The 24,357-nt window shown below is 55.6% G+C and overlaps 1 protein-coding gene across 1 annotated transcript; it reads left to right on the top strand.

The window, feature by feature from the left end:
* Positions 1–12,620: 12,620 nt before the first annotated feature.
* LOC140191322 (keratin, type I cytoskeletal 19-like) lies at positions 12,621–23,950 on the top strand. Its single transcript, XM_072248619.1, has 8 exons — positions 12,621–13,186; positions 14,343–14,425; positions 15,893–16,049; positions 16,153–16,314; positions 19,643–19,768; positions 21,314–21,528; positions 22,619–22,686; positions 23,748–23,950. Exons 1-8 carry the CDS (start codon positions 12,749–12,751, stop codon positions 23,840–23,842), a joined length of 1,344 nt encoding a protein of 447 aa, XP_072104720.1. The 5' UTR covers positions 12,621–12,748; the 3' UTR covers positions 23,843–23,950.
* Positions 23,951–24,357: the final 407 nt, after the last annotated feature.

Here is a 24,357-nt window from a genome sequence, read left to right as displayed (position 1 = left end):
TGATTGGGGGTGTGGAGGGGTGGGTCAGTGGGTGATTGGGGGTGTGGAGGGGTGGGTCAGTGGGTGATTGGGGGTGTGGACGGGTGTGTCAGTGTGTGATTGGGGGTGTGGAGGGTTCAGTCAGTGGGTGATTGGGGGTGTGGAGGGGTGGGTCAGTGGGTGATCGGAACTGTGGAGGGGTGGGTCAGTGGGTGATTGGGGGTGTGGAGGGGTGGGTCAGTGGGTGATTGGGGGTGTGGAGGGATGGGTCAGTGGGTGATTGGGGGTGTGGAGGTGGGTCAGTGGGTGATTGGGAGTGTGGAGGGGTGGGTCAGTGGCTGATTGGGGTGTGGAGGGGTGGGTCAGTGGCTGATTGGGGGTGTGGATGTGGGTCAGTGGGTGATTGGGGGTGTGGAGGGGTGGGTCAATGGGTGATTGGAGGTTTGGAGGGGTGGGTCAGTGGGTGATTGGGGGTGTTGAGGGGTGGGTCAGTGTGTGATTCGGGGTGTGGAGGGGTGGGTCAGTGGGTGATTTGGGGTGTGGAGGGGTGGGTCGTTGGGTGATTGGGGGTGTGGAGGGGTGGGTCAGAGTGTGATTGGGGGTGTGGCGTGGTGGGTCAGTGGGTGATTGGGGGTGTGGAGGGGTGGGTCAGTGGGTGATTGGGACTGTGGACGGGAGTGTCAGTGGGTGATTGGGAGTGTGGAGAGGCGTGTCGGTGTGTGATTGGGGGTGTGAAGGGCTGGGTCAGTGGGACATTGGGGGTGTGGACGGGTGTGTCAGTGGGTGATTGGGGGTGTGGAGCGTTGAGTCAGTGGGTGATTGGGGGTGTGGAGGGTTGGGTCAGTGGGTGATCGGAACTGTGGAGGGGTGGGTCAGTGGGTGATTGGGGGTGTGGAGGGGTGGGTCAGTGGGTGATTGGGGGTGTGGAGGGGTGGGTCAGTGGGTGATTGGGGGTGTGGAGGGGTGTGTCAATGGGTGATTGGAGGTTTGGAGGGGTGGGTCAGTGGGTGATTGGGGGTGTGGAGGGGTGGGTCGTTGGGTGATTTGGGGTGTGGAGGGGTGGGTCAGTGGGTGATTGGGGGTGTTGAGGGGTGGGTCAGTGGGAGATTCGGGGTGTGGAGGGGTGGGTCAGTGGGTGTTTTGGGGTGTGGAGGGGTGGGTCGTTGGGTGATTGGGGGTGTGGTGGGGTTGGTCAGAGGGTGATTGGGGGTGTGGCGTGGTGGGTCAGTGGTTGACTGGGGGTGTGGAGGGGTGGGTCTGTGGGTGATTGTGACTGTGGACGGGAGGGTCAGTGGGTGATTGGGAGTGTGGAGGGGCGTGTCTGTGTGTGATTGGGGGTGTGGAGGGCTGGGTCAGTGGGACATTGGGGGTGTGGACGGGTGTGTCAGTGGGTGATTGGGGGTGTGGAGCGTTGAGTCAGTGGGTGATTGAGGGTGTGGAGGGGTGGGTCAGTGGGTGATCGGAACTGTGGACGGGTGGGTCAGTGGGTGATTGGGGGTGTGGAGGGGTGGGTCAGTGGGTGATTGGGGGTGTGGAGGGGTGGGTCAGTGGGTGATTGGGGGTGTGGAGGGGTGGGTCAGTGGGTGATTGGGGGTGTGGAGGGGTGGGTCAGTGGGTGATTCGGGGTGTGGAGGGGTGGGTCAGTGGGTGATTCGGGGTGTGAAGGGGTGCTTCAGTGATGATTGGGTCTGTGGAGGGGTGGGTCAGTGAGTAATTGGGACTGTGGAGGGGTGGGTCAGTGGGTGGTAGGGGGTGTGGAGTAGTGGGTCAGTGGGTGATTGGGGGTGTGGAGGTGGGTCTGTGGGTGATTGGGGGTGTGGACGGGTGTGTCAGTGTGTGATTGGGGGTGTGGAGGGTTCAGTCAGTGGGTGATTGGGGGTGTGGAGGGGTGGGTCAGTGGGTGATCGGAACTGTGGAGGGTTGGGTCAGTGGGTGATTGGGGGTGTGGTGGGGTGGGTCAGTGGATGATTGGGGGTGTGGAGGGATGGGTCAGTGGGTGATTGTGGGTGTGGAGGTGGGTCAGTGGGTGATTGGGAGTGTGGAGGGGTGTGTCCGTTGGTGATTGGGGGTGTGGAGTGGTGGGTCAGTGGGTGATTGGGGGTGTGGAGGTGGGTCAGTGGGTGATTGGGGGTGTGGAGGGGTGGGTCAATGGGTGATTGGAGGATTGGAGGGGTGGGTCAGTGGGTGATTGGTGGTGTTGAGGGGTGGGTCTGTGGGTGAATCGGGGTGTGGAGGGGTGGGTCAGTGGGTGATTTGGGGTGTGGAGGGGTGTGTCGTTGGGTGATTGGGGGTGTGGAGGGGTGGGTCAGAGGGTGATTGGGGGTGTGGAGGGGTGGGTCAGTGGGTGATTGGGACTGTGGACGGGAGGGTCAGTGGGTGATTGGGAGTGTGGAGGGGTGTGTCAGTGGGTGATTGGGGGTGTGGAGGGGTGTGTCAATGGGTGATTGGGGGTGTGGAGGGGTGCGTCAGAGGGTGATTGGGGGTGTGGCGTGGTGGGTCAGTGCGTGACTGGGGGTGTGGAGGGGTGGGTCAGAGGGTGATTGGGACTGTGGACGGGAGGGTCAGTGGGTGATTGGGAGTGTGGAGATTCGTGTCGGTGTGTGATTGGGGGTGTGGAGGGCTGGGTCAGTGGGATATTTGGGGTGTGGACGGGTGTGTCAGTGGGTGATTGGGGGTGTGGAGCGTTGAGTCAGTGGGTGATTGGGGGTGTGGAGGGGTGGGTCAGTGAGTAATTGAGACTGTGGAGGGGTGGGTCAGTGAGTAATTGAGACTGTGGAGGGGTGGGTCAGTGAGTAATTGGGACTGTGGAGGGGTGGGTCAGTGGGTGATTGGGGGTGTGGAGGGGTGGGTCAGTGGGTGATTGGGGGTGTGGAGGTGGGTCAGTGGGTGATTGGGGGTGTGGACGGGTGTGTCAGTGGGTGATTGGGGGTGTGGAGGGTTCAGTCAGTGGGTGATTGGGGGTGTGGAGGGGTGGGTCAGTGGGTGATCGGAACTGAGGAGGGGTGGGTCAGTGGGTGATTGGGGGTGTGGAGGGGTGGGTCAGTGGGTGATTGGGGGTGTGGAGGGATGGGTCAGTGGGTGATTGGGGGTGTGGAGGTGGGTCAGTGGGTGATTGGGAGTGTGGAGGGGTGGGTCAGTGGCTGATTGGGGGTGTGGAGGGGTGGGTCAGTGGGTGATTGGGGGTGTGGATGTGGGTCAGTGGGTGATTGGGGGTGTTGAGGGGTGGGTCAGTGTGTGATTCGGGGTGTGGAGGGGTGGGTCAGTGGGTGATTTGGGGTGTGGAGGGGTGGGTCGTTGGGTGATTGGGGGTGTGGAGGGGTGGGTCAGAGTGTGATTGGGGGTGTGGCGTGGTGTGTCAGTGGGTGATTGGGGGTGTGGAGGGGTGGGTCAGTGGGTGATTGGGACTGTGGACGGGAGTGTCAGTGGGTGATTGGGAGTGTGGAGAGGCGTGTCGGTGTGTGATCGGGGGTGTGAAGGGCTGGGTCAGTGGGACATTGGGGGTGTGGACGGGTGTGTCAGTGGGTGATTGGGGGTGTGGAGCGTTGAGTCAGTGGGTGATTGGGGGTGTGGAGGGTTGGGTCAGTGGGTGATCGGAACTGTGGAGGGGTGGGTCAGTGGGTGATTGGGGGTGTGGAGGGGTGGGTCAGTGGGTGATTGGGGGTGTGGAGGGGTGGGTCAGTGGGTGATTGGGGGTGTGGAGGGGTGTGTCAATGGGTGATTGGAGGTTTGGAGGGGTGGGTCAGTGGGTGATTGGGGGTGTTGAGGGGTGGGTCAGTGGGTGATTGGGGGTGTGGAGGGGTGGGTCAATGGGTGATTGGAGGTTTGGAGGGGTGGGTCAGTGGGTGATTGGGGGTGTTGAGGGGTGGGTCAGTGGGAGATTCGGGTTGTGGAGGGGTGGGTCAGTGGGTGTTTTGGGGTGTGGAGGGGTGGGTCGTTGGGTGATTTGGGGTGTGGAGGGGTGGGTCAGTGGATGATTGGGGGTGTTGAGGGGTGGGTCAGTGGGAGATTCGGGGTGTGGAGGGGTGGGTCAGTGGGTGTTTTGGGGTGTGGAGGGGTGGGTCGTTGGGTGATTGGGGGTGTGGTGGGTTGGGTCAGAGGGTGATTGTGACTGTGGACGGGAGGGTCAGTGGGTGATTGGGAGTGTGGAGGGGCGTGTCTGTGTGTGATTGGGGGTGTGGAGGGCTGGGTCAGTGGGACATTGTGGTGTGGACGGGTGTGTCAGTGGGTGATTGGGGGTGTGGAGCGTTGAGTCAGTGGGTGATTGAGGGTGTGGAGGGGTGGGTCAGTGGGTGATCGGAACTGTGGAGGGGTGGGTCAGTGGGTGATTGGGGGTGTGGAGGGGTGGGTCAGTGGGTGATTGGGGGTGTGGAGGGGTGGGTCAGTGGGTGATTGGGGGTGTGGAGGGGTGGGTCAGTGGGTGATTGGGGGTGTGGACGGGTGTGTCAGTGTGTGATTGGGGGTGTGGAGGGTTCAGTCAGTGGGTGATTGGGGGTGTGGAGGGGTGGGTCAGTGGGTGATCGGAACTGTGGAGGGGTGGGTCAGTGGGTGATTGGGGGTGTGGAGGGGTGGGTCAGTGGGTGATTGGGGGTGTGGAGGGATGGGTCAGTGGGTGATTGGGGGTGTGGAGGTGGGTCAGTGGGTGATTGGGAGTGTGGAGGGGTGGGTCAGTGGCTGATTGGGGTGTGGAGGGGTGGGTCAGTGGCTGATTGGGGGTGTGGATGTGGGTCAGTGGGTGATTGGGGGTGTGGAGGGGTGGGTCAATGGGTGATTGGAGGTTTGGAGGGGTGGGTCAGTGGGTGATTGGGGGTGTTGAGGGGTGGGTCAGTGTGTGATTCGGGGTGTGGAGGGGTGGGTCAGTGGGTGATTTGGGGTGTGGAGGGGTGGGTCGTTGGGTGATTGGGGGTGTGGAGGGGTGGGTCAGAGTGTGATTGGGGGTGTGGCGTGGTGGGTCAGTGGGTGATTGGGGGTGTGGAGGGGTGGGTCAGTGGGTGATTGGGACTGTGGACGGGAGTGTCAGTGGGTGATTGGGAGTGTGGAGAGGCGTGTCGGTGTGTGATTGGGGGTGTGAAGGGCTGGGTCAGTGGGACATTGGGGGTGTGGACGGGTGTGTCAGTGGGTGATTGGGGGTGTGGAGCGTTGAGTCAGTGGGTGATTGGGGGTGTGGAGGGTTGGGTCAGTGGGTGATCGGAACTGTGGAGGGGTGGGTCAGTGGGTGATTGGGGGTGTGGAGGGGTGGGTCAGTGGGTGATTGGGGGTGTGGAGGGGTGGGTCAGTGGGTGATTGGGGGTGTGGAGGGGTGTGTCAATGGGTGATTGGAGGTTTGGAGGGGTGGGTCAGTGGGTGATTGGGGGTGTGGAGGGGTGGGTCGTTGGGTGATTTGGGGTGTGGAGGGGTGGGTCAGTGGGTGATTGGGGGTGTTGAGGGGTGGGTCAGTGGGAGATTCGGGGTGTGGAGGGGTGGGTCAGTGGGTGTTTTGGGGTGTGGAGGGGTGGGTCGTTGGGTGATTGGGGGTGTGGTGGGGTTGGTCAGAGGGTGATTGGGGGTGTGGCGTGGTGGGTCAGTGGTTGACTGGGGGTGTGGAGGGGTGGGTCTGTGGGTGATTGTGACTGTGGACGGGAGGGTCAGTGGGTGATTGGGAGTGTGGAGGGGCGTGTCTGTGTGTGATTGGGGGTGTGGAGGGCTGGGTCAGTGGGACATTGGGGGTGTGGACGGGTGTGTCAGTGGGTGATTGGGGGTGTGGAGCGTTGAGTCAGTGGGTGATTGAGGGTGTGGAGGGGTGGGTCAGTGGGTGATCGGAACTGTGGACGGGTGGGTCAGTGGGTGATTGGGGGTGTGGAGGGGTGGGTCAGTGGGTGATTGGGGGTGTGGAGGGGTGGGTCAGTGGGTGATTGGGGGTGTGGAGGGGTGGGTCAGTGGGTGATTGGGGGTGTGGAGGGGTGGGTCAGTGGGTGATTCGGGGTGTGGAGGGGTGGGTCAGTGGGTGATTCGGGGTGTGAAGGGGTGCTTCAGTGATGATTGGGTCTGTGGAGGGGTGGGTCAGTGAGTAATTGGGACTGTGGAGGGGTGGGTCAGTGGGTGGTAGGGGGTGTGGAGTAGTGGGTCAGTGGGTGATTGGGGGTGTGGAGGTGGGTCTGTGGGTGATTGGGGGTGTGGACGGGTGTGTCAGTGTGTGATTGGGGGTGTGGAGGGTTCAGTCAGTGGGTGATTGGGGGTGTGGAGGGGTGGGTCAGTGGGTGATCGGAACTGTGGAGGGTTGGGTCAGTGGGTGATTGGGGGTGTGGTGGGGTGGGTCAGTGGATGATTGGGGGTGTGGAGGGATGGGTCAGTGGGTGATTGGGGGTGTGGAGGTGGGTCAGTGGGTGATTGGGAGTGTGGAGGGGTGTGTCCGTTGGTGATTGGGGGTGTGGAGTGGTGGGTCAGTGGGTGATTGGGGGTGTGGAGGTGGGTCAGTGGGTGATTGGGGGTGTGGAGGGGTGGGTCAATGGGTGATTGGAGGATTGGAGGGGTGGGTCAGTGGGTGATTGGTGGTGTTGAGGGGTGGGTCTGTGGGTGAATCGGGGTGTGGAGGGGTGGGTCAGTGGGTGATTTGGGGTGTGGAGGGGTGTGTCGTTGGGTGATTGGGGGTGTGGAGGGGTGGGTCAGAGGGTGATTGGGGGTGTGGAGGGGTGGGTCAGTGGGTGATTGGGACTGTGGACGGGAGGGTCAGTGGGTGATTGGGAGTGTGGAGGGGTGTGTCAGTGGGTGATTGGGGGTGTGGAGGGGTGGGTCAATGGGTGATTGGAGGTTTGGAGGGGTGTGTCAGTGGGTGATTAGGGGTGTTGAGCGGTGGGTCAGTTGTTGATTCGGGGTGTGGAGGGGTGGGTCAGTTGGTGACTGGGGGTGTGGAGGGGTGGGTCAGTGGGTGATTGGGGGTGTTGAGGGGTGGGTCAGTGGGAGATTCGGGTTGTGGAGGTGTGGGTCAGTGGGTGATTGGAGGTTTGGAGGGGTGCGTCAGTGGGTGATTGGGAGTGTGGAGGGCTGGGTCAGTGGGTGATTGGGGGTGTAGAGGGTTTGGTCAGTGGGTGATTGCGGGTGTGGAGGTGTGGGTCATTGGGTGGTCGGGGGTGTGGAGGGCTGGGTCGGTCGGTTATTGGGGGTGTGGAGGGGTGTGTCGGTCGGTGATTGGTGGTGTGGAGTGGTAGGTCAGTGGGTGATTGGGGGTGTTGAGGGGTGAGTCAATTGGTGATCGTGCTTGTGGAGGGGTGGGTCAGCGGGTGATTGTGGATGTGGAGGGGTGGGTTAGCGGGTGATTGGGGGAGTGGAGGGTGTGTCAGTGAGTGATTGGGAGTGTGGAGGGGTGGGTTAGTGGGTGATTGGAGGTGTGGCGGGGTTGGTCATTGTGTGATCGGGGGTGTGGCGGGGTGGATCAGTGGGTGATCGGGGGTGTGGAGGGGTGTGTCTGTGGGTGATTGTGGGTGTGGAGTGGTGGGTCGTTGGTGATTGGGGGTGTGGAGTGGTGGGTCGTTGGGTGATTGGGGGTGTGGATGGGTGGGTCGGTGGGTGATCGCGGGTGTAGAGGGTTGGGTCACTGGGTTGTTGTGGGTGTGGTGGTGTAGGTCAGTGGGTTAATGGGGGAGTGTTGAGGGTTGGGTCAGTGAGTGATTCGGGGTGTGGAGGGGTGGGTCAGTGAGTGATCGGGGGTGTGGAGGGGTGTGTCTGTGGGTGATTGGGTGTCTGGAGTGGTGGGTCGTTGGTGATTGGGGATGTGGAGGGGTGGGTCAGTGGGTGATTGCGGGTGTGGAGTGTTGGGTTACTGGGTGATTGGGGATGTGGAGGGGTTGGTCAATGTGTGATCAGGGGTGTGGAGGGGTGGGTCAGTGGGTGATTGGGTGTGTGGAGGGGTGGGTCAGTGGGTGTTTGGGGGTGTGGAGGTTGGTCAGTGGGTGATTGGGGGTGTGGAGCGGTGGGTCAGTGGGTGATTGGAGGTGTGGCGGGGTTGGTCATTGTGTGATCGGGGGTGTGGCGGGGTGGATCAGTGGGTGATCGGGGGTGTGGAGGGGTGTGTCTGTGGGTGATTGTGGGTGTGGAGTGGTGGGTCGTTGGTGATTGGGGGTGTGGAGTGGTGGGTCGTTGGGTGATTGGGGGTGTGGATGGGTGGGTCGGTGGGTGATCGCGGGTGTGGAGGGTTGGGTCACTGGGTTGTTGTGGGTGTGGTGGTGTAGGTCAGTGGGTTAATGGGGGAGTGTTGAGTGTTGGGTCAGTGAGTGATTCGGGGTGTGGAGCTTCTTCCCCTGTGCCATCAGGGAGGAGGTACAGGAGCCTGAAGACACACACTCAACGATTCAGGAACAGCTTCTTCCCCTCTGCTATTAGGCAGGTGGTACAGGAGCCTGAAGACACACACTGAACAATTCAGGAACAACTTCTTCCCCTCTGCCATCAGGGAGGAGGTACAGGAGCCTGAAGACACACACTCAACGATTCAGGAACAGCTTCTTCCCCTCTGCCATCACGGAGGAGGTACAGGAGCCTGAAGACACACACTCAGCGATTCAGGAACAGCTTCTTCCCCTCTGCTATTAGGCAGGTGGTACAGGAGCCTGAAGACACACACTGAACAATTCAGGAACAACTTCCTCCCCTCTGCCATCAGGGAGGAGGTACAGGAGCCTGAAGACACACACTCAGCGATTCAGGAACAGCTTCTTCCCCTCTGCCATCAGGGAGGAGGTACAGGAGCCTGAAGACACACACTCAACGATTCAGGAACAGCTTCTTCCCCTCTTCCATCAGGCAGCAGGTACAGGAGCCTGAAGACACACACTCAACAATTCAGGAACAGCTTCTTCCCCTCTTCCATCAGGCAGCAGGTACAGGAGCCTGAAGACACACACTCAACGATTCAGGAACAGCTTCTTCCCCTCTTCCATCAGGCAGCAGGTACAGGAGCCTGAAGACACACACTCAACAATTCAGGAACAGCTTCTTCCCCTCTGCCATCCGGGAGGAGGTACAGGAGCCTGAAGACACACACTCAACGATTCAGGAACAGCTTCTTCCCCTCTGCCATCCGGGAGGAGGTACAGGAGCCTGAAGACACACACTCAACGATTCAGGAACAGCTTCTTCCCCTCTTCCATCAGGCAGCAGGTGCAGGAGCCTGAAGACACACACTCAACGATTCAGGAACAGCTTCTTCCCCTCTTCCATCAGGCAGCAGGTACAGGAGCCTGAAGACACACACTCAACGATTCAGGAACAGCTTCTTCCCCTCTGCCATCCGAGAGGAGGTACAGGAGCCTGAAGACACACACTCAACGATTCAGGAACAGCTTCTTCCCCTCTGCCATCCGGGAGGAGGTACAGGAGCCTGAAGACACACACTCAACGATTCAGGAACAGCTTCTTCCCCTCTGCCGTTCAATTTCTGAATAGACAGTGAACCTATGAATACTAACTCACTATTTTTATTATTTCTGTTTTTATGCTATTTTTAATTTAACTACTTAATATATATATATATATACTCACTGCAATTCAGTTATTTATTTTTTCTATATTATCATGTATTGCATTGTACTGCTGCCGCTAAGTTAATTTCACAACATATGCCGGTAATATTAGACCTGATTCTGATTTATTTAACCTTGCCTTTAGATAACCGCTTTTTCTCTTTTATTTCAATGTTTGTACCTTATCACATTGTGAAACACAGTGAACTACATCATCTGTAGGGAGCATGCTCCATAACAAGGTTGTTTGTTTTCTTTCTCAGCTCAGGTTGGTAAAAGCTGAGTTAAGGGCACAGCCAAGTACACTCATTTGTGAATTGCGAGGAACTTTCAGACTATTCTAGTGGTGTTTAGTATTTTGGCTTTCTGAAGATTTTATGGATATTATTGTGTGGCCATAACTGTTTAATGCTATTGCGTAGTGACTTTGGGATGATATCAGTTGGAGTTATTACTACTGGGACAATGTATATCCTGTTCATATTCCATAGCCTTTCAATTTCCTCTTTTAATTCACTATATTTCTGGTGTTTTTCACTGATTGATTTCTGTATGTTATGTGTGCTTGGAATGGCTATATCTATTAAACAAGTTCTTCTTGCTAGTTTATCCTGTAATATGATATACAGACAGTTACTATGGATTGTCCTATCTGTAATAACTGATTGGTCACAATATAGTTTGCCAGATTCTGACTCTAAATCTGGATCAGGCTTGTAATTATAGCAAGGTGTGGTGTCTTTTGTGAGTTTGTATTTTAAAACAAGACTTTGGTAAGTGACGCTTTGCCACTGAACTGTGCCTGTGCCCGTCCCAGGAAGTGTTAATCTGAGGGCATTCGTGGTTACATAATGATTGTTTTTTTTGGTAATTTGTCAGTTCAGTTCTTATTTTACTTTGTCAAAAGCAGTATCATTATCGCTGGAGGCTTTGGGACTTGTAGTTCAGCAGATCGGGACGCTGTGGCAGCGGCGGGCGGCGGGAGGGGAGCATTATGTGTGCGACTGCATCCTCCCAGAGTGTGTGGTGGGGGGTGGGTTACTACCATTAGCCGTAGTCCCGGTTGACGGAGCACCCACACTCTGAAGAACTGTCGCTCGGGGTCGCCCATGAATGTTGCGTCCCCCGGCTGTCTACGTGACACGCCAGTACGCGAGCCAGGGCTGATCTGCTGTCGGTGCGCCAGGCTCCCCGTCTCTCCACGCAGGAGCGGCAGAGACCGATACACCCTGGCCCCCGCAGCGCCGCAGGGGTCGCCCGTCAGCGTAGGTCTCCAGCTCCGGATTTTTCCCCTCGGGGTTTACTTCCGAAGCCGTCCCATCATTGGGTACAGCCGCAAGACAGCGGGAGATTTGAGATCAGAGTTTTCTTTCTCCAAGGTGAGCTGCCAACAGCGGCTGACGAGCCCCATCTGCCGGAGCAACTTGTTTTAAGGCGCCGATAAACCGCCTTTGCCCCTTCTCCTGTCGGTAGACACGGTTCCGCCGGGCTTAGTTGCTAAACCACACGTGAAGGCCGGGAGATGACTTGGTTGTCAGAGGCTGTTTGAGAGGAAAGCCATTGGGAGCATTTAATCCATAAAGGGGGCTTGTCACCACTCCCACCCCCGGCTCTGACAAGCTGAAGGAACCGAACTGGCCGACAGATCTCCTCCCGCCTCCTCTCAACAAAATGTGCCGGTGACCCGTTTTAAAATTAACAACTGACCGTACATCCACTATCAACGCGACGGGAGCTGCGTCGCCCCACACCCTCTCCCTCCCCCACACCCACACTGGGTTTCTGCCGGGAAAAGTCTTTCGCCCTTTAAACGCTGGTTCCTTGTCCGTTCCTCTCCCTGACCTCCCGTCGTTGTTACATCCCACAACTATTTTTAATTAAAGTACACTTCATTCATCATTTGAAACTTTACAAGAATAACACACACAAAATGCTGGATGAACTCAGCAAGTCAGACAGAATCTATGGAGAGGAATGCACAGTCGACGTTTCGGGCCGAGACCCCTCACCAGGACAAGAATAGACCCTGAAAAGCCTTCTCCGTCTCACATTCATACTGAACGCGTTAAGTGGTGTTCTGTAGGCTTTCTGAAGAATCCAATGACAGAGTGGAACCTGTGCGGGGTAGTTTTTAAAAGTGGGGGGGGGGGGGGGGAGAGCCGTTGCGCTGGGACAATTCCCCACTCCCGACCTCGGTAGTCCGGGTCCAGCGGACCAAGTCGCCGTCACCAACTGGAGTTTGCGCTGTGTGACCGCGACACCTTCAGTGTCTCGCCATGCCCTTCCTCCTTCGTTCCCCCACCCCAACCCGCTCTCCAAAGCACGCTGCAGGACCAGCTCCCTCACCGCCGGGAACTCACTGTTGAAAGTGGTGTTGAATGACTGGGATTATTTAAAGCCAAGAGCCCATTTGCCATTCAGAATCACTTTATTATCGCCGGCATGTGTCGTGAAATTTGTTTCTGAATCGCTGAGCGTGTGTCTTCAGGCTTCTGTACCTCCTCCCTGACGGTAACAGTGAGAAAAGGGCTACGGCAATACTTGGGAGGGGGTCTTCCTCACTCAACTCGGCCCCTCCCACTACAGAAGCGGAAGACATCAACACAGTTGTCTCCCTCCCTCCTCGCTCCCCCGACACTCCCACCGTTGTAAATCCGCTGACCCTCAGCTCGCTGTCTGAAATCTCTCTCTGAAATCTAATACACCCGACTGACTCGCAGGGACTGAGAACGAGGGCGGGTTTCCCCGCTGTTACTGGCACCTTCACCGGCACTGCTACAGGGATCGATTAATGTTGAACCAAACCCCACACCAGTCATTATTTTTAAATATATCATTGTATGTTATAACCGTGTGCTTTCCCGCCATCGTTAACTTTATGCTGTGTACGTGTCGGTAACCTGTTTTGCCCCCCGCGGGTCCCGGAGGAACGCTGTGGGCTTGGCTGATTTCGGAAGAGTGGTTGAACGACAATTACACATTTGCACTTGAACAATTAAATTTGGAGAAACTTTCTGTCTCTCTCTCCTCCAGAATGGATCAGATCTGCTCCGCGGCCGTGGGAGGCGGCGGGATCGTGGGTTCCGGACTCTGGGTGTGTCCCCCGTAACTCGAGACCCTCCAAGGAGCCCCAGGCGGCTTACCCGCTCCACGCCCAGCGCTTTTTTTTTAACTCCCTCTCTCTCTCTGGGCGGTGGCCCGGCTCGGGATGAGGATATAAAGAGGCGAGAAGGAGGTGGCCGCACACCAGTGGCTCGGTGTAAGGCCTGAGGAACAAGATGCAGACCAGCTTCAGAAGCAGCAGCAGCGGCGGTCAGAGCTGGGGGTCCCGCAGCATGTCCGGGGTCTCCTCAAGCATGCGGGGAGGCAGTATGTACGGCTTCGGCCAGAGCCGAGCCTCCAGCTACGGCCTGGGCTCAGCCCTGGGCGCCGGCATGGTGTACGGATCCGGCAGCGGGTTAAGCATTGGGTTCGGCGGCAGGTTCAGCAGCGCGTCCGGCGGCGGGTACAGCATCTCCTCCGCCGCCTTGCTGAACGAGAAGCAGACCATGCAGGGCCTGAACGACCGGCTGGCGACGTACCTGGACCAGGTGCGCTCCCTGGAGAAGTCCAACGCCGAACTGGAGCTTCAGATCCGGGAGTACTACCAACAGGCGGGTCCCACCACCCGCGACTACAGCGAGTGCTGGGCCACCATCAAGGGCCTTCGCGACCAGGTAAGAGCCCCGAAAAAGCAACTCCCATTCACCCCAGTGATTGTCAGTGTGTGTGTGTGTGTGTGTGTGTGTGTGTGTGTGTGTGTGTGTGTGTGTGTGTGTGTGTGTGTGAGTGAGTCTGTGTGTGTGTGTGTGTGTGTGTGTGTGTGTGTGTGTGTGTGCCGGGGAGATGTCAGGGTGCGAGGAGGTTGGCCATTAGACACCCGACCAGAACGGGGCCATTCAGCCCATCGAGTGTGGGCCGCCATTCCAGTCTGGCTAACCTTCTGTCCCTCTCAAATGAATCTTGGCGAAGTTACAGAGGTGGTTGGCCATTGCCTTTACGAGATGGGCGCCCCTAACCCCACCCCCGGCCAGTACCAATACTCTTCAGAGATTGTCTGCCTGGCGTCAGTGGTCACATCACCAGGACTTGTGACCGGCATCGACTGCTCATTCGACCGTCCACCACCTGATCTCACGGTTTCATGTGGACACGGTGGATGTGAGGAGGGGGCAAGGTGGGCTAACCACCTTGCCCAAGGGTGACCCCGCGGGCTGGCGGAGGGAAAGGGGCGCCTCGCCGCCCCTGAGGACCTCCCGCTTGAAGACTACCCAACCTGTCTGCGGCCGCCCGTAGTAAACGAGTTCTACACATTCGCCACCAACCCCGACCAAAGAAATTCCTCCTCGCCTCTATCCTCTGGTCTGAGGCCGTGCCCTCCGCAGAGAGGAGAACGTTAGGTGCGAGGGAAGGAATGGGGAAGGGCCGGGGCAGGGGGGTGAAGGATTGACTTTACTTCTCGCACGGCCATCGAAACGGGTCAACGTAGCGGGCCCTCGATTCACGTCTGTGCGATGCGGGAAGAAACCGGGAAAATCCACGTGGAAAAGGGGATCGAAGGCGAAAGGGGGACGGGCGGGGTGGAGGAGACGGAGAGAGAGTGGGAGGGGCTGGTGGAGAGGGAGGAGCTTGGTGGGGAGGGCAGGGTGGAGGAGGGAGGGGCTGGTGGAGGAAGAGGTAGCCCTGAGATAGACGGGGGCTGGGAGGAGAGAGGTAGGGGTTGAGGGGTTTAAGTTTAACCTTGCAAACCAGAAGCGGGCGGGACGGTGTGCCTGTGGTTCCCCACGTCCCCCTTGCTCCACCCGGTACACTTCCACCTCCTGTCTCCCACAGATCAACGACTTGATCCTGGCCAACTCCGGAATCATGCTCCAGGTGGACAACTCCAAACTGGCGGCGGAAGACTTCAAAGCCAAGTTAGTACCGAGCCTGCCGATGCGAGTTTTGGGTTCCAACTGACCGCGTCTGCCTCCTCCGGCCCCTTTCCCTTCCGCTGAAGGGCGGACAGTGGACCAACTGAGTCCTGCAGGTCGTCGTCTTCTTCTCCGGAAGTTTAATGGCGACTGGCGGACCAGAATAAGGTCCATTACCGCCAGCTACTGGACTGGAGTGTGGGGCCTAGAAACGGGAAGTAGACCCACCGTATTCTCCCCCTCCCTCCCCCCCGCAAAAAAAAACTGGAATAATATTATAAAAGGCTCATGCTTTCCAGAAAGTCAAATACAATACAGTGACACTGGTATCCGAACAAACTTGGCATGTGAAACACTGACAGAGATCTCAATCTAACAATTGGAAGTTTCCTTTTCCCCCTCTTGGGAACAGAGAAGAGCAGACACAGGCGCTCAGACAAGCATAGGCTCACAGACAGACAGACACATACTGCACTGCCTCTCCTGGAGGAACTCAGCAAGTCAATCAGCATCTATGGAGAGAAATCAAAACTCTTTATTCCTCTCCACAGATGCCTCCCAACTTGTTGAGTTTGTCCAGCATTCTGTGTGTGTGGTTTGCTCTGCATTTACAATATCTGCAGAGTGTCTTGTGTGGTTGAAAATGACATAGACTATCGTTAACATAAAACTTCCTCCACAGATGCTGCTTGACCAGCACCTTGTGTTTCTTTTTGCTCCAGATTCTAACAGCTTTCCTGCCTCTCTGTTATAGTATGCAGCGAATTCAGAGGTTTGGCATGTAATGAGTTAACAAAGGGGTTGTCGACCAATCTCCGCTCAAACCTCCGACTTCATTTCCAGTGCTGTACCCCTCTGGATCCCATATTTTTTAATGCTTCACCGTGAGCCCCTCTGGAGCAAATGTTTTTGTTCTTCGTCTAAGCATAGGGGTGGAAAACAGGATAGAAATGGGGGGCTCATCTCCCATCCAAAAGGATGCTCCTCTATTCTGAGCCCATGCCCTCTGCTCCTATACTCCCCACCTATAGGAAACATCCTCTCCACATCCACTCTATCTGTGTCCTCTGGTCTTAGACTCCACCACTATAAGAAACATCCTCTCCACATCCACTCTATCTGTGCCCTCTGGTCTTAGACCCCCCCACTATAGGAAACATCCTCTGCACATCCACTCTATCTGTGTCCTCTAGTCCTAGACTCCACCACTATAGGAAGCATCCTCTCCACATCCAGTCTATCTGTGTCCTCTGATCCTAGATTCCTCCCCGATAAGAAACATCCTCTCCTCATCCACTCTATCTCGGCCTTTCACCATTCGATGTGTTTAAATGAAGTCACCCCTCATTCTTCTGAATTCCTGTGAGTACAGGCCCAGATATCTTGTATAGTTTGGTGCAGGAAAAGCTTAACGACTTCAGCCCTGGCCACCGATGACCAAAATGTCCTGCTCTTTTCCCATCTCGATAGGTTTGAAACTGAGTTGTCCATCAGGATGTCCGTTGAGAACGATATCAATGGTCTGCGCACGATGTTGGATAACCTCACCCTCGTGAAGAGTCAGCTGGAGACCGAGATTGAGAACCTGAAGGAGGAGCTCATTTACATCAGGAAAAACCACGAAGATGTAAGCAATGGGCATAATTGCCCAAACATTGTGAGTCGTTTCTGTTCTGTGTCACTGCCGAGAATCAGAGGGTGAAATCGGTACGTATTCTTCCTTCCTGCAGGAGCTCAGGAGCCTGAAGTCCCAGATGACCGGCAATGTTTCTGTCGATGTCACAGCTGCAGACTCCGTGGACTTGCTCAAGGTTCTGGGAGAAATTCGGGCCAAGTATGAAGCCATGGTCAACCAGAACAAGGCAGAGGCCGACGATTGGTACAAGCAGCAGGTAACGGGGATCGTATTCCCAGAATCCGCGCAGAACAGGCCCTCCCGGTCCCTTCGAGCCCTGCGGCCCATCCACCCACCTGTTCACACGTCCAGGTGACCGCAGGGTATAGGGGCATATTCAGGCCATTCGGCCCGTGGCATCTTCTCTCCCAATTGATAATGGCCCATCCAATTTTCCTCTCAACCCGAATCTAGACAGAGGGCAATTTACCCTGAGCCCTTGCGTACTGCCCTGTCTTTGGAATACTGGAGCAAACTGGTGAAGTCAGAGATCTTGGGCAGAATGAGCAGCTGCCTCAGAGACACCGTTGGAATTCAACTACCCGGGCTGAAGCTCCCCCCACCCCACCCCACAAGATGTATTAGAACCTTGTCAGCCGTTACGGTGTCATCCCACCCCGATCTCTGCACCATCACACGATGACTCAACACCTAGCCCTTGCACCTGTCACCCTCAGAATTCCAGGTTTAAGCCCCACACAGAAAGGAGGAGGACATTCAGACCATCATGCTGGTTCTATCCCTTCACAGCTGATCCTCACTCAATCCTGCAGTGTCATCTTCGGTAGATTTAAAATTAACATTTGACACACGATCAGTTGTCAAGGCATAAGAGAAATCAGATTCCTACACATCCATGTTTCCTGGTTTACTTTGCCCCTCTGGAGCCACTGGGCTGATCAGCTTCTTTCTGCGCTGTTTGAGTGGAAGACACGGTGACGATTCTCTGGAACGTCCTGTCTCCAAACTTTCGACTCTGTCCCACCACCCCAATTCAAGAAACATTTCCTCCCTAACCATCCCACTGGTTCCCAAATGATCAAATTATCCATTACCTTCCCCACCAGCGAGCAGGCAACTATAGCTTTTCCAACAGAACATCGAACATTACAGCAGAATACAGGGCACTCAGCCCATGAAGTTGTGCCAACCTTTTCACCTACACCAATATCAATCTAACTCATCCCTCCTCCATTTTTTCTTCCATCCATGTATCAATCTATAAGTTTCTTCCATGTCCCTACTAAATCTGCCTCTACCACCACCCTTGGTAACACATTCCTTGCACCCACCAATCCCGACGGATAGAAGTTGCCTCTGACATCCCGTCCTACACTCTCCGCCAGTCACCTTAAAATTATGCCCCCTTGTATTAGCCATTTCCACCCGGGCAGAAAAATTCTCTGGCTGTCCACTCGATCTGTGCCATTTACCATTGTGCACAATTCTGTCAAGCCTACTCTCATCGTCCTTCACTCCAAAGAGAAACATCCCAGCTCACTATCATCATAAGACATGCTCTCTAATCCAGGAAGCATCCTGGCAAATCTCTTCTGCACCCTCTCTAATCCAGGCAGCATCCTGCTGAACCTCCTCTGCACCCTCTCTAATCCAAGCAGCATCCTGGTGGATCTCCCTCTGCATCCTTCCCGCAATGAGATGACCAGAAATAAACACAATTCTCCAAAAGTTGTCTAACCACGGTTTTACGCTGTTGCAAGTCTATCCACTCTACCAGGTGTCACTGAGGGTACCCATAACTCTCCCCCTCCCCCATTCTCCCCAATTTCCTTCCTTGGGAAGCTTTATCACTATTCTTCATAACAAGATCATGCTCTCGTCTCACTGCTGCCATCAGGGAAACGGTACGGGAGCCCCAGGACACACACCACCAGGTTCAGGGACAGTTATTACCCCTCAGCCATCAGGAAGGAAGTACAGGAGCCTCAGGACACACATCACCAGGTTCAAGAACAGTTATTGCCCCTCAGCCATCAGGAAGCAGGTACAGGAGTCTCAGGACCCTCACCACCAGGTTCAGGAACAGTTATCACCCCTCAGCCATCAGGAAGGAGGTACAGGAGCCTCAGGTCCCACACCACCAGGTTCAGGAACAGTTATTACCCCCTCAACCATCAGGAAGGAGGTACGGGAGCCTCAGGCCCCACACCACCAGGTTCAGGAACAGTTATTACCCCTCAGCCATCAGGGAGGTACAGGAGCCTCAGGACCCACAGCACCAGGTTCAGGAACAGTTATTACCCCCTCAACCATCAGGAAGGAGGTACGGGAGCCTCAGGCCCCACACCACCAGGTTCAGGAACAGTTATTACCCCTCAGCCATCAGGGAGGTACAGGAGCCTCAGGACCCACAGCACCAGGTTCAGGAACAGTTATTACCCCTCAGCCATCAGGGAGGTACAGGAGCCTCAGGACCCACAGCACCAGGTTCAGGAACAGTTATCACCCCTCAGCCATCAGGAAGCAGGTACAGGAGTCTCAGGACCCTCACCACCAGGTTCAGGAACAGTTATCACCCCTCAGCCATCAGGAAGGAGGTACAGGAGCCTCAGGTCCCACACCACCAGGTTCAGGAACAGTTATTACCCCCTCAACCATCAGGAAGGAGGTACGGGAGCCTCAGGCCCCACACCACCAGGTTCAGGAACAGTTATTACCCCTCAGCCATCAGGGAGGTACAGGAGCCTCAGGACCCACACCACCATGTTCAGGAACAGTTATTACCCCCTCAACCATCAGGAAGGAGGTACGGGAGCCTCAGGCCCCACACCACCAGGTTCAGGAACAGTTATTACCCCTCAGCCATCAGGGAGGTACAGGAGCCTCAGGACCCACAGCACCAGGTTCAGGAACAGTTATTACCCCTCAATCATCAGGAAAGAGGTACAGGAGCATCAGGACTCACACCACCATGTTCAGGAACAGTTATTACCCCCTCAACCATCAGGAAGGAGGTATAGGAGCCACAGGACCCACACCACCAGGATCAGGAATAGTTATTACCCCTCAGCCATCAGGAAGGAGGTACAGGAGCCTCAGGACCCACACCACCAGGTTCAGGGACAGTTATTACCCCTCAACCATCAGGAAGGAGCTACAGGAGCCTCAGGATCCACAACACCAGGTTCAGGAACAGTTATCACCCCTCACCATCAACCATGAATCAGAGGGGATGACTTCACTTACCCCATCATTCAAATGCTCCCACAACCCTTCGGCTCGCAGAGGGCCCATCACCCCTACTGCAGAATCGGCAGCTGACAGCCGCTCACCAGAGTCCGATGTTGTGACCCAGTCTTTCAAGTTGTTCCCAGATGTATATCCCATTTTTTCCTTCCTCTCCCCGGGGTGAGGTCTTTGGAGCTACTGTAGGTCCCGGGATGGGGGAGTGTGGGGGTTTTAGACACGTGCCCGACGATAGCACCACCCCCAACAGACCTTTCACAGACGAGTTTTGGACATCAACAGTGTAGTTGTGTGGTACGTCTGGTTTGACAATAAAAATTTACTTTCAACTGTTTCAGTTTGCGGCTGTGCAACAGGAGATCAGCATCAAATCGGGTGCCATCGATGGGGAGAAATCCAGACTAACTGAACTGAGGCACAGCTGTCAGGGGCTGGAGACCGAGCTGAGCACGATGCAAAGCATTGTGAGTAACCCTCCGGGCTGGGCTGGTGGTGGGGGAGGCCAGGCAGCCACCCAGCTATTGATTGATTGATTGATTGATTATTCGCAAAGGTTGTATGTCCGCAAAGTGACGCAGGGTACAGGAGTGTCTGTACATGAGGTGACTCTGACAGCAACTAATAAAGTAGTGGTGACTGGGGGTGTGGAGGGGTGGGTCAGTGGGTGATTGGGGGTATGGAGGGGTGGGTCAGTGGGTGATTGGGGGTGTGCAGGGGTGGGTCAGTGGGTGATTGGGTGTGTGGAGGGGTGGGTCAGTGGGTGATTGGGTGTGTGGAGGGGTGGGTCAGTGGGTGATTGGGGGTGTGGAGGGGTGGGTCAGTGGGTGATTGGGACTGTGGAGGGATGAGTCAGTTGGTGATTGAGGGTGTGGAGGGGTGGGTCAGTGGGTGATTGGGGGGTGTGGAGGGGTGGGTCAGTGGGTGATTGGGGGTGTGGAGGGGTTTGTTAGTGGGTGATTGGGGGTGTGGATGGGTGGGTCAGTGGGTGATTGGGGATATGGAGGGGTGACTCAGTGGGTGATTGGGGGTGTGGCGGGGTGGGTCAGTGGATGATTGGGGGTGTGGAGGGGTGGGTCAGTGGGTGATTGGGGGTGTGGAGGGGTGGGTCAGTGGGTGATTGGGGGTGTGGAGGGGTGGGTCAGTGGGTGATTGGAGGGGTGGGTCAGTGGGTGATTGGGGGTGTGGAGGGGTTTGTTAGTGGGTGATTGGGGCTGTGGATGGGTGGGTCAGTGGGTGATTGGGGGTATGGAGGGGTGACTCAGTGGGTGATTGGGGGTGTGGCGGGGTGGGTCAGTGGATGATTGGGGGTGTGGAGGGGTGGGTCAGTGGGTGATTGGGGGTGTGGAGGGGTGGGTCAGTGGGTGATTGGGGGTGTGGAGGGGTGGGACAGTGGGTGATTGGGGGTGTGGAGGGATGGGTCAGTGGGAGAATGGGGTGTGGAGGGGTGGGTCGGTGGGTGATTGGGGGTGTGGAGGGATGGGTCAGTGGGTGAATGCGGTGTGGAGGGGTGGGTCTGTGGGTGATTGGAGGTGTGGAGGGGTGGGTCAGTGTGTGATTGGGGGTGTGGAAGGGTTGGTTAGTGGGTGATTGGGGTGTGTGAAGGTGTGGGTTATTGGGTGGAGGTGTTGATCAGCCTCACTGCTTGTTGGAAAGTCACTGTTTTTTGTGTCTGGAGGTCCTGGCGTGGATGCTACACATCTTCCACCGTGACAGGAGTGGGACACACAGTCCGGGAGCAGGGTGGGTGTGATCCTTAATGATGTTCCCGGCCCTGTTTCCGGCACCTTTCTGTATACGGATGGTGGGTGGGCTGGTGCCGGTGTAGAGTTGGGTAATTTTGACTACCCATTGTCGAGTCTTCCTGTGTGCTGCCGGGCAGTTCCCGTGCCCAGCGGTGATGCAGTTTGTTCAGATGCTCTCTACCGCGTGGCTGTAGAAGGACGGGAGTTCGGGTGGGTGCAGCCCGGTCACTGGAAATCCCCCTCTCACCGTCCACCTCTTGCCCTCAGATCGCCTCGCTGGAGGGTAACCTGAACGAGGTTGACATGCGCTTCTCCGGCGAGAGGGCCAATCTGCAGATGACCATCAACGGTCTGGAAGGGGACTTGGGCGATCTCCGCGCCAAGATCCTGTCCATGAGCCAGGAGTACCAGCGGCTCCTGAACATAAAGAGCAGACTGGAGGCGGAAATTGAGACCTATCGCAGGCTGCTGGGCGGCTACGGGTAAGCAACTCGCCAGGCCAGACTCGAACCTGAATACAATCCAGTCCTAGAACATAGAACAGGACAGGCCCTTCGGCCCACAAAGTTGTGCCAAGCTTCTAACCTTCTGTAAGATCAATCCAACCCTTCCCTCCTGCATTTTCCCATTATCCCTGTCCCTATCTTAGAGATTCCTCAGTTCCCTAAATGCTTATGCCTCTCCCACTGCCCCTGTAGGGCATTCCAAATGCCTACCTCTCTCTGTCAAAAAGAAACGCAACCTTTTACAACGCTCCCATACTTTCCTCCCCTAAAAGGTGTGGCCCCTCATGTTACCATTTCTGCCCTGGGAAGAGACTCAGCTGTTGACAAGGAAGTAAAATAATACAATCGAGTAGATAAAAAACTCTACATAACAAAGTCTGATTAAAAAATGTACAATATACAAAAGAGGGCAAGTCGTGCAAATGTTGAGTAAAAGTAAATTAATACCGAGAACATGAGTTGTTGAGACCTTGAAAGTGAGTCCTGTAGGTTGTGGAAGAGTTGTAGTTCAGAGTTGGGCTGAGTGAAGTTCTTCAACCTGCTTCAGTAGCCTGTTGGTTGAGAGGGTAATAACTGTTCCTGAACCTGGTGGTGTGGGACCTGAGGCTCCTGCACCTCCTTCCTGATGGTTATGGTTTCTATAACTGTTCCTGAACCTGGTGGTGTGGGTCCTGCGGCATCTGTACCTCCTTCCTGATGGTTGAGGGGTAATAACTGTTCCTGAACCTGGTGGTGTGGGTCTTGAGGCTCCTGTGCCTCCTTCCTGATGGTTGAGGGGTAATAACTGTTCCTGAACCTGGTGGTGTGGGTCTTGGGGCTCCTGTACCTCCTTCCTGATGGTATCAATGGCAAGAGAGCCTGGTCTGGGTGGTGGGGGTCACTGATGACAGATGCTATTTTCTTCCTTGTAGATCTGCTCGATGGTGGGGTGGGCTTTGCCTGTGATATGATGTGAGATGTGTGCTAAGGTTCTGTGGCAGGCAATAATTAATTGGAAGTCTTGACCTCCTCCCACTCCCAGCCCTTCCCGTAGTGTAAGGTCACACTCTGTCCTTTTGATTTTCAGGGGTCAGTCTTCTGGCCAAGTGTCAAGCAAGTCAACAATACTGAAGACGATGGTCAACGAGGAAAGAAGTGAGTAGGCTATCTTACCGTGTCTGCACGGCGCAGTTGGGCTGAGAAAGTTTGGTCATGCGCTCAAAATCCTGGAGGAAATCAGCAGGTCGGGCGGCAACCAAAGGATGTTTCCTATAGTGGGGGAGTCTAGGACCAGAGGACACAGATAGCGTAGATGTGGAGAGGATGTTTCCTATAGTGGGGGAGTCTAGGACCAGAGGACACAGATAGAGTGGATGTGGAGAGGATGTTTCCTATAGTCGGTGAGTCTAGGACTAGAGGGCATAGATAGGGTGGATGTGGAGAGGATGTTTCCTATAGTGGGGGAGTTTAGGACCAGAGGACACAGATAGAATGGATGTAGAGAGTATTTTTCCTATAGTCGGGGAGTCTAGGACTAGAGGGCATAGTTAGGGTGGATGTGGAGGGGATGTTTCCTGTAGTGTGGGAGCTTAGGACCAGCGGACACAGATAGAGTGGATGTGGAGAGGATGTTTCCTATAATGCGCAGCGTCTAGGACCAGATCACAAATAGAGTGGATGTGGAGAGGATTTTTCCTACAGTGGAGGAATCTAGGACCAGTGGACACAGCCTCAGAATACAAGTATGTATCTTCAGAACAGGGAAGAGGAGGAATTTGTTCAGCCTGGGGGCAGTGAGTCTGTGAAATTCATTCCCACAGACAACTGCAGTGGCTAAGTCATTTGGTACATTTAAGATCATTTGGTACATCAAGCAGAATTAGGCACATTATTTCTGCTTTCAGTCTACCCCAATAACTTGAAGTCCACAGCCATCTGTGGCCACGGATCCCACAGGTTCACCGTGCAATATTTCAGGAAACTGGAGGCTGATAGATCCTTCATTAGTCAGGGCGTCAAAGGTTACGGGAGAAGGGAGAAGGCAGGAGAACAGGGTTGGGAGGGATTGTAAATCAGCATGATGGGATGGCTGTGCAGGCTCGATGGGCTGAATGGCCCAAATCTGCTCCTATGTCTGATGGTCTTGTGAACGCTGATTGGTGACTGTATCAGGTGACCGTCCCGTGAGATCGCTGACTGACTGTTTTTCATTTCAGAGCCCATTGTTTCAACCCAGACCAAGACGATCACCGTGGTGGAGGAGGTTGTGAATGGGAAAGTGGTGTCTTCTCGTAGGGAGGTGATAAATTGATCAAGATGGTGGGGGAGCCTTGGAAAACAGCAAGGGGGAGACTTCCATGCATGGCTTAACACAGATATCAAGTGATTTTTCTGCTTTCTGCATCTCTGAGACATGAATAAAGGCTTTGAAAACCAGCCATATTGAGGAGTCTGTTCTGTACAACACTTTCCAAACGGCCACTGACCCCATCTCTCGGTTGAAGTCTTGTGAGGTTACAGAGTCATTGAGCACAGTAACAGGCCCTTCAGCCCATCTAGTCCCTGCTGGACTATTAATCCCATAGACCTGCTCCAGGACCACAAACTTCCGTACACCTCCCATCCACGTACCCATCCAAACCTCTCTTAAGTGTCACAATCGAACATGCATCCAGCACTTGCGCCTTCCACACTCTCACCACCCTCTGGAGTGAAGAAGATTTTCCCACCCCACCCCATGTTCCCCTTAGAAAACCACATTTCAACCCGCACACAAAGCACTGGAGCAACTCGTCAGGGCCGGGCAGCGTTTCGGCCAATGAACAA

Source organism: Mobula birostris, chromosome X, assembly GCF_030028105.1.
Source record: "Mobula birostris isolate sMobBir1 chromosome X, sMobBir1.hap1, whole genome shotgun sequence".
Classification (NCBI taxonomy): domain Eukaryota; kingdom Metazoa; phylum Chordata; class Chondrichthyes; order Myliobatiformes; family Myliobatidae; genus Mobula; species Mobula birostris.
Note: the sequence above shows the minus strand (reverse complement) of the source record. Positions and strands in the feature narration are given on the sequence as shown.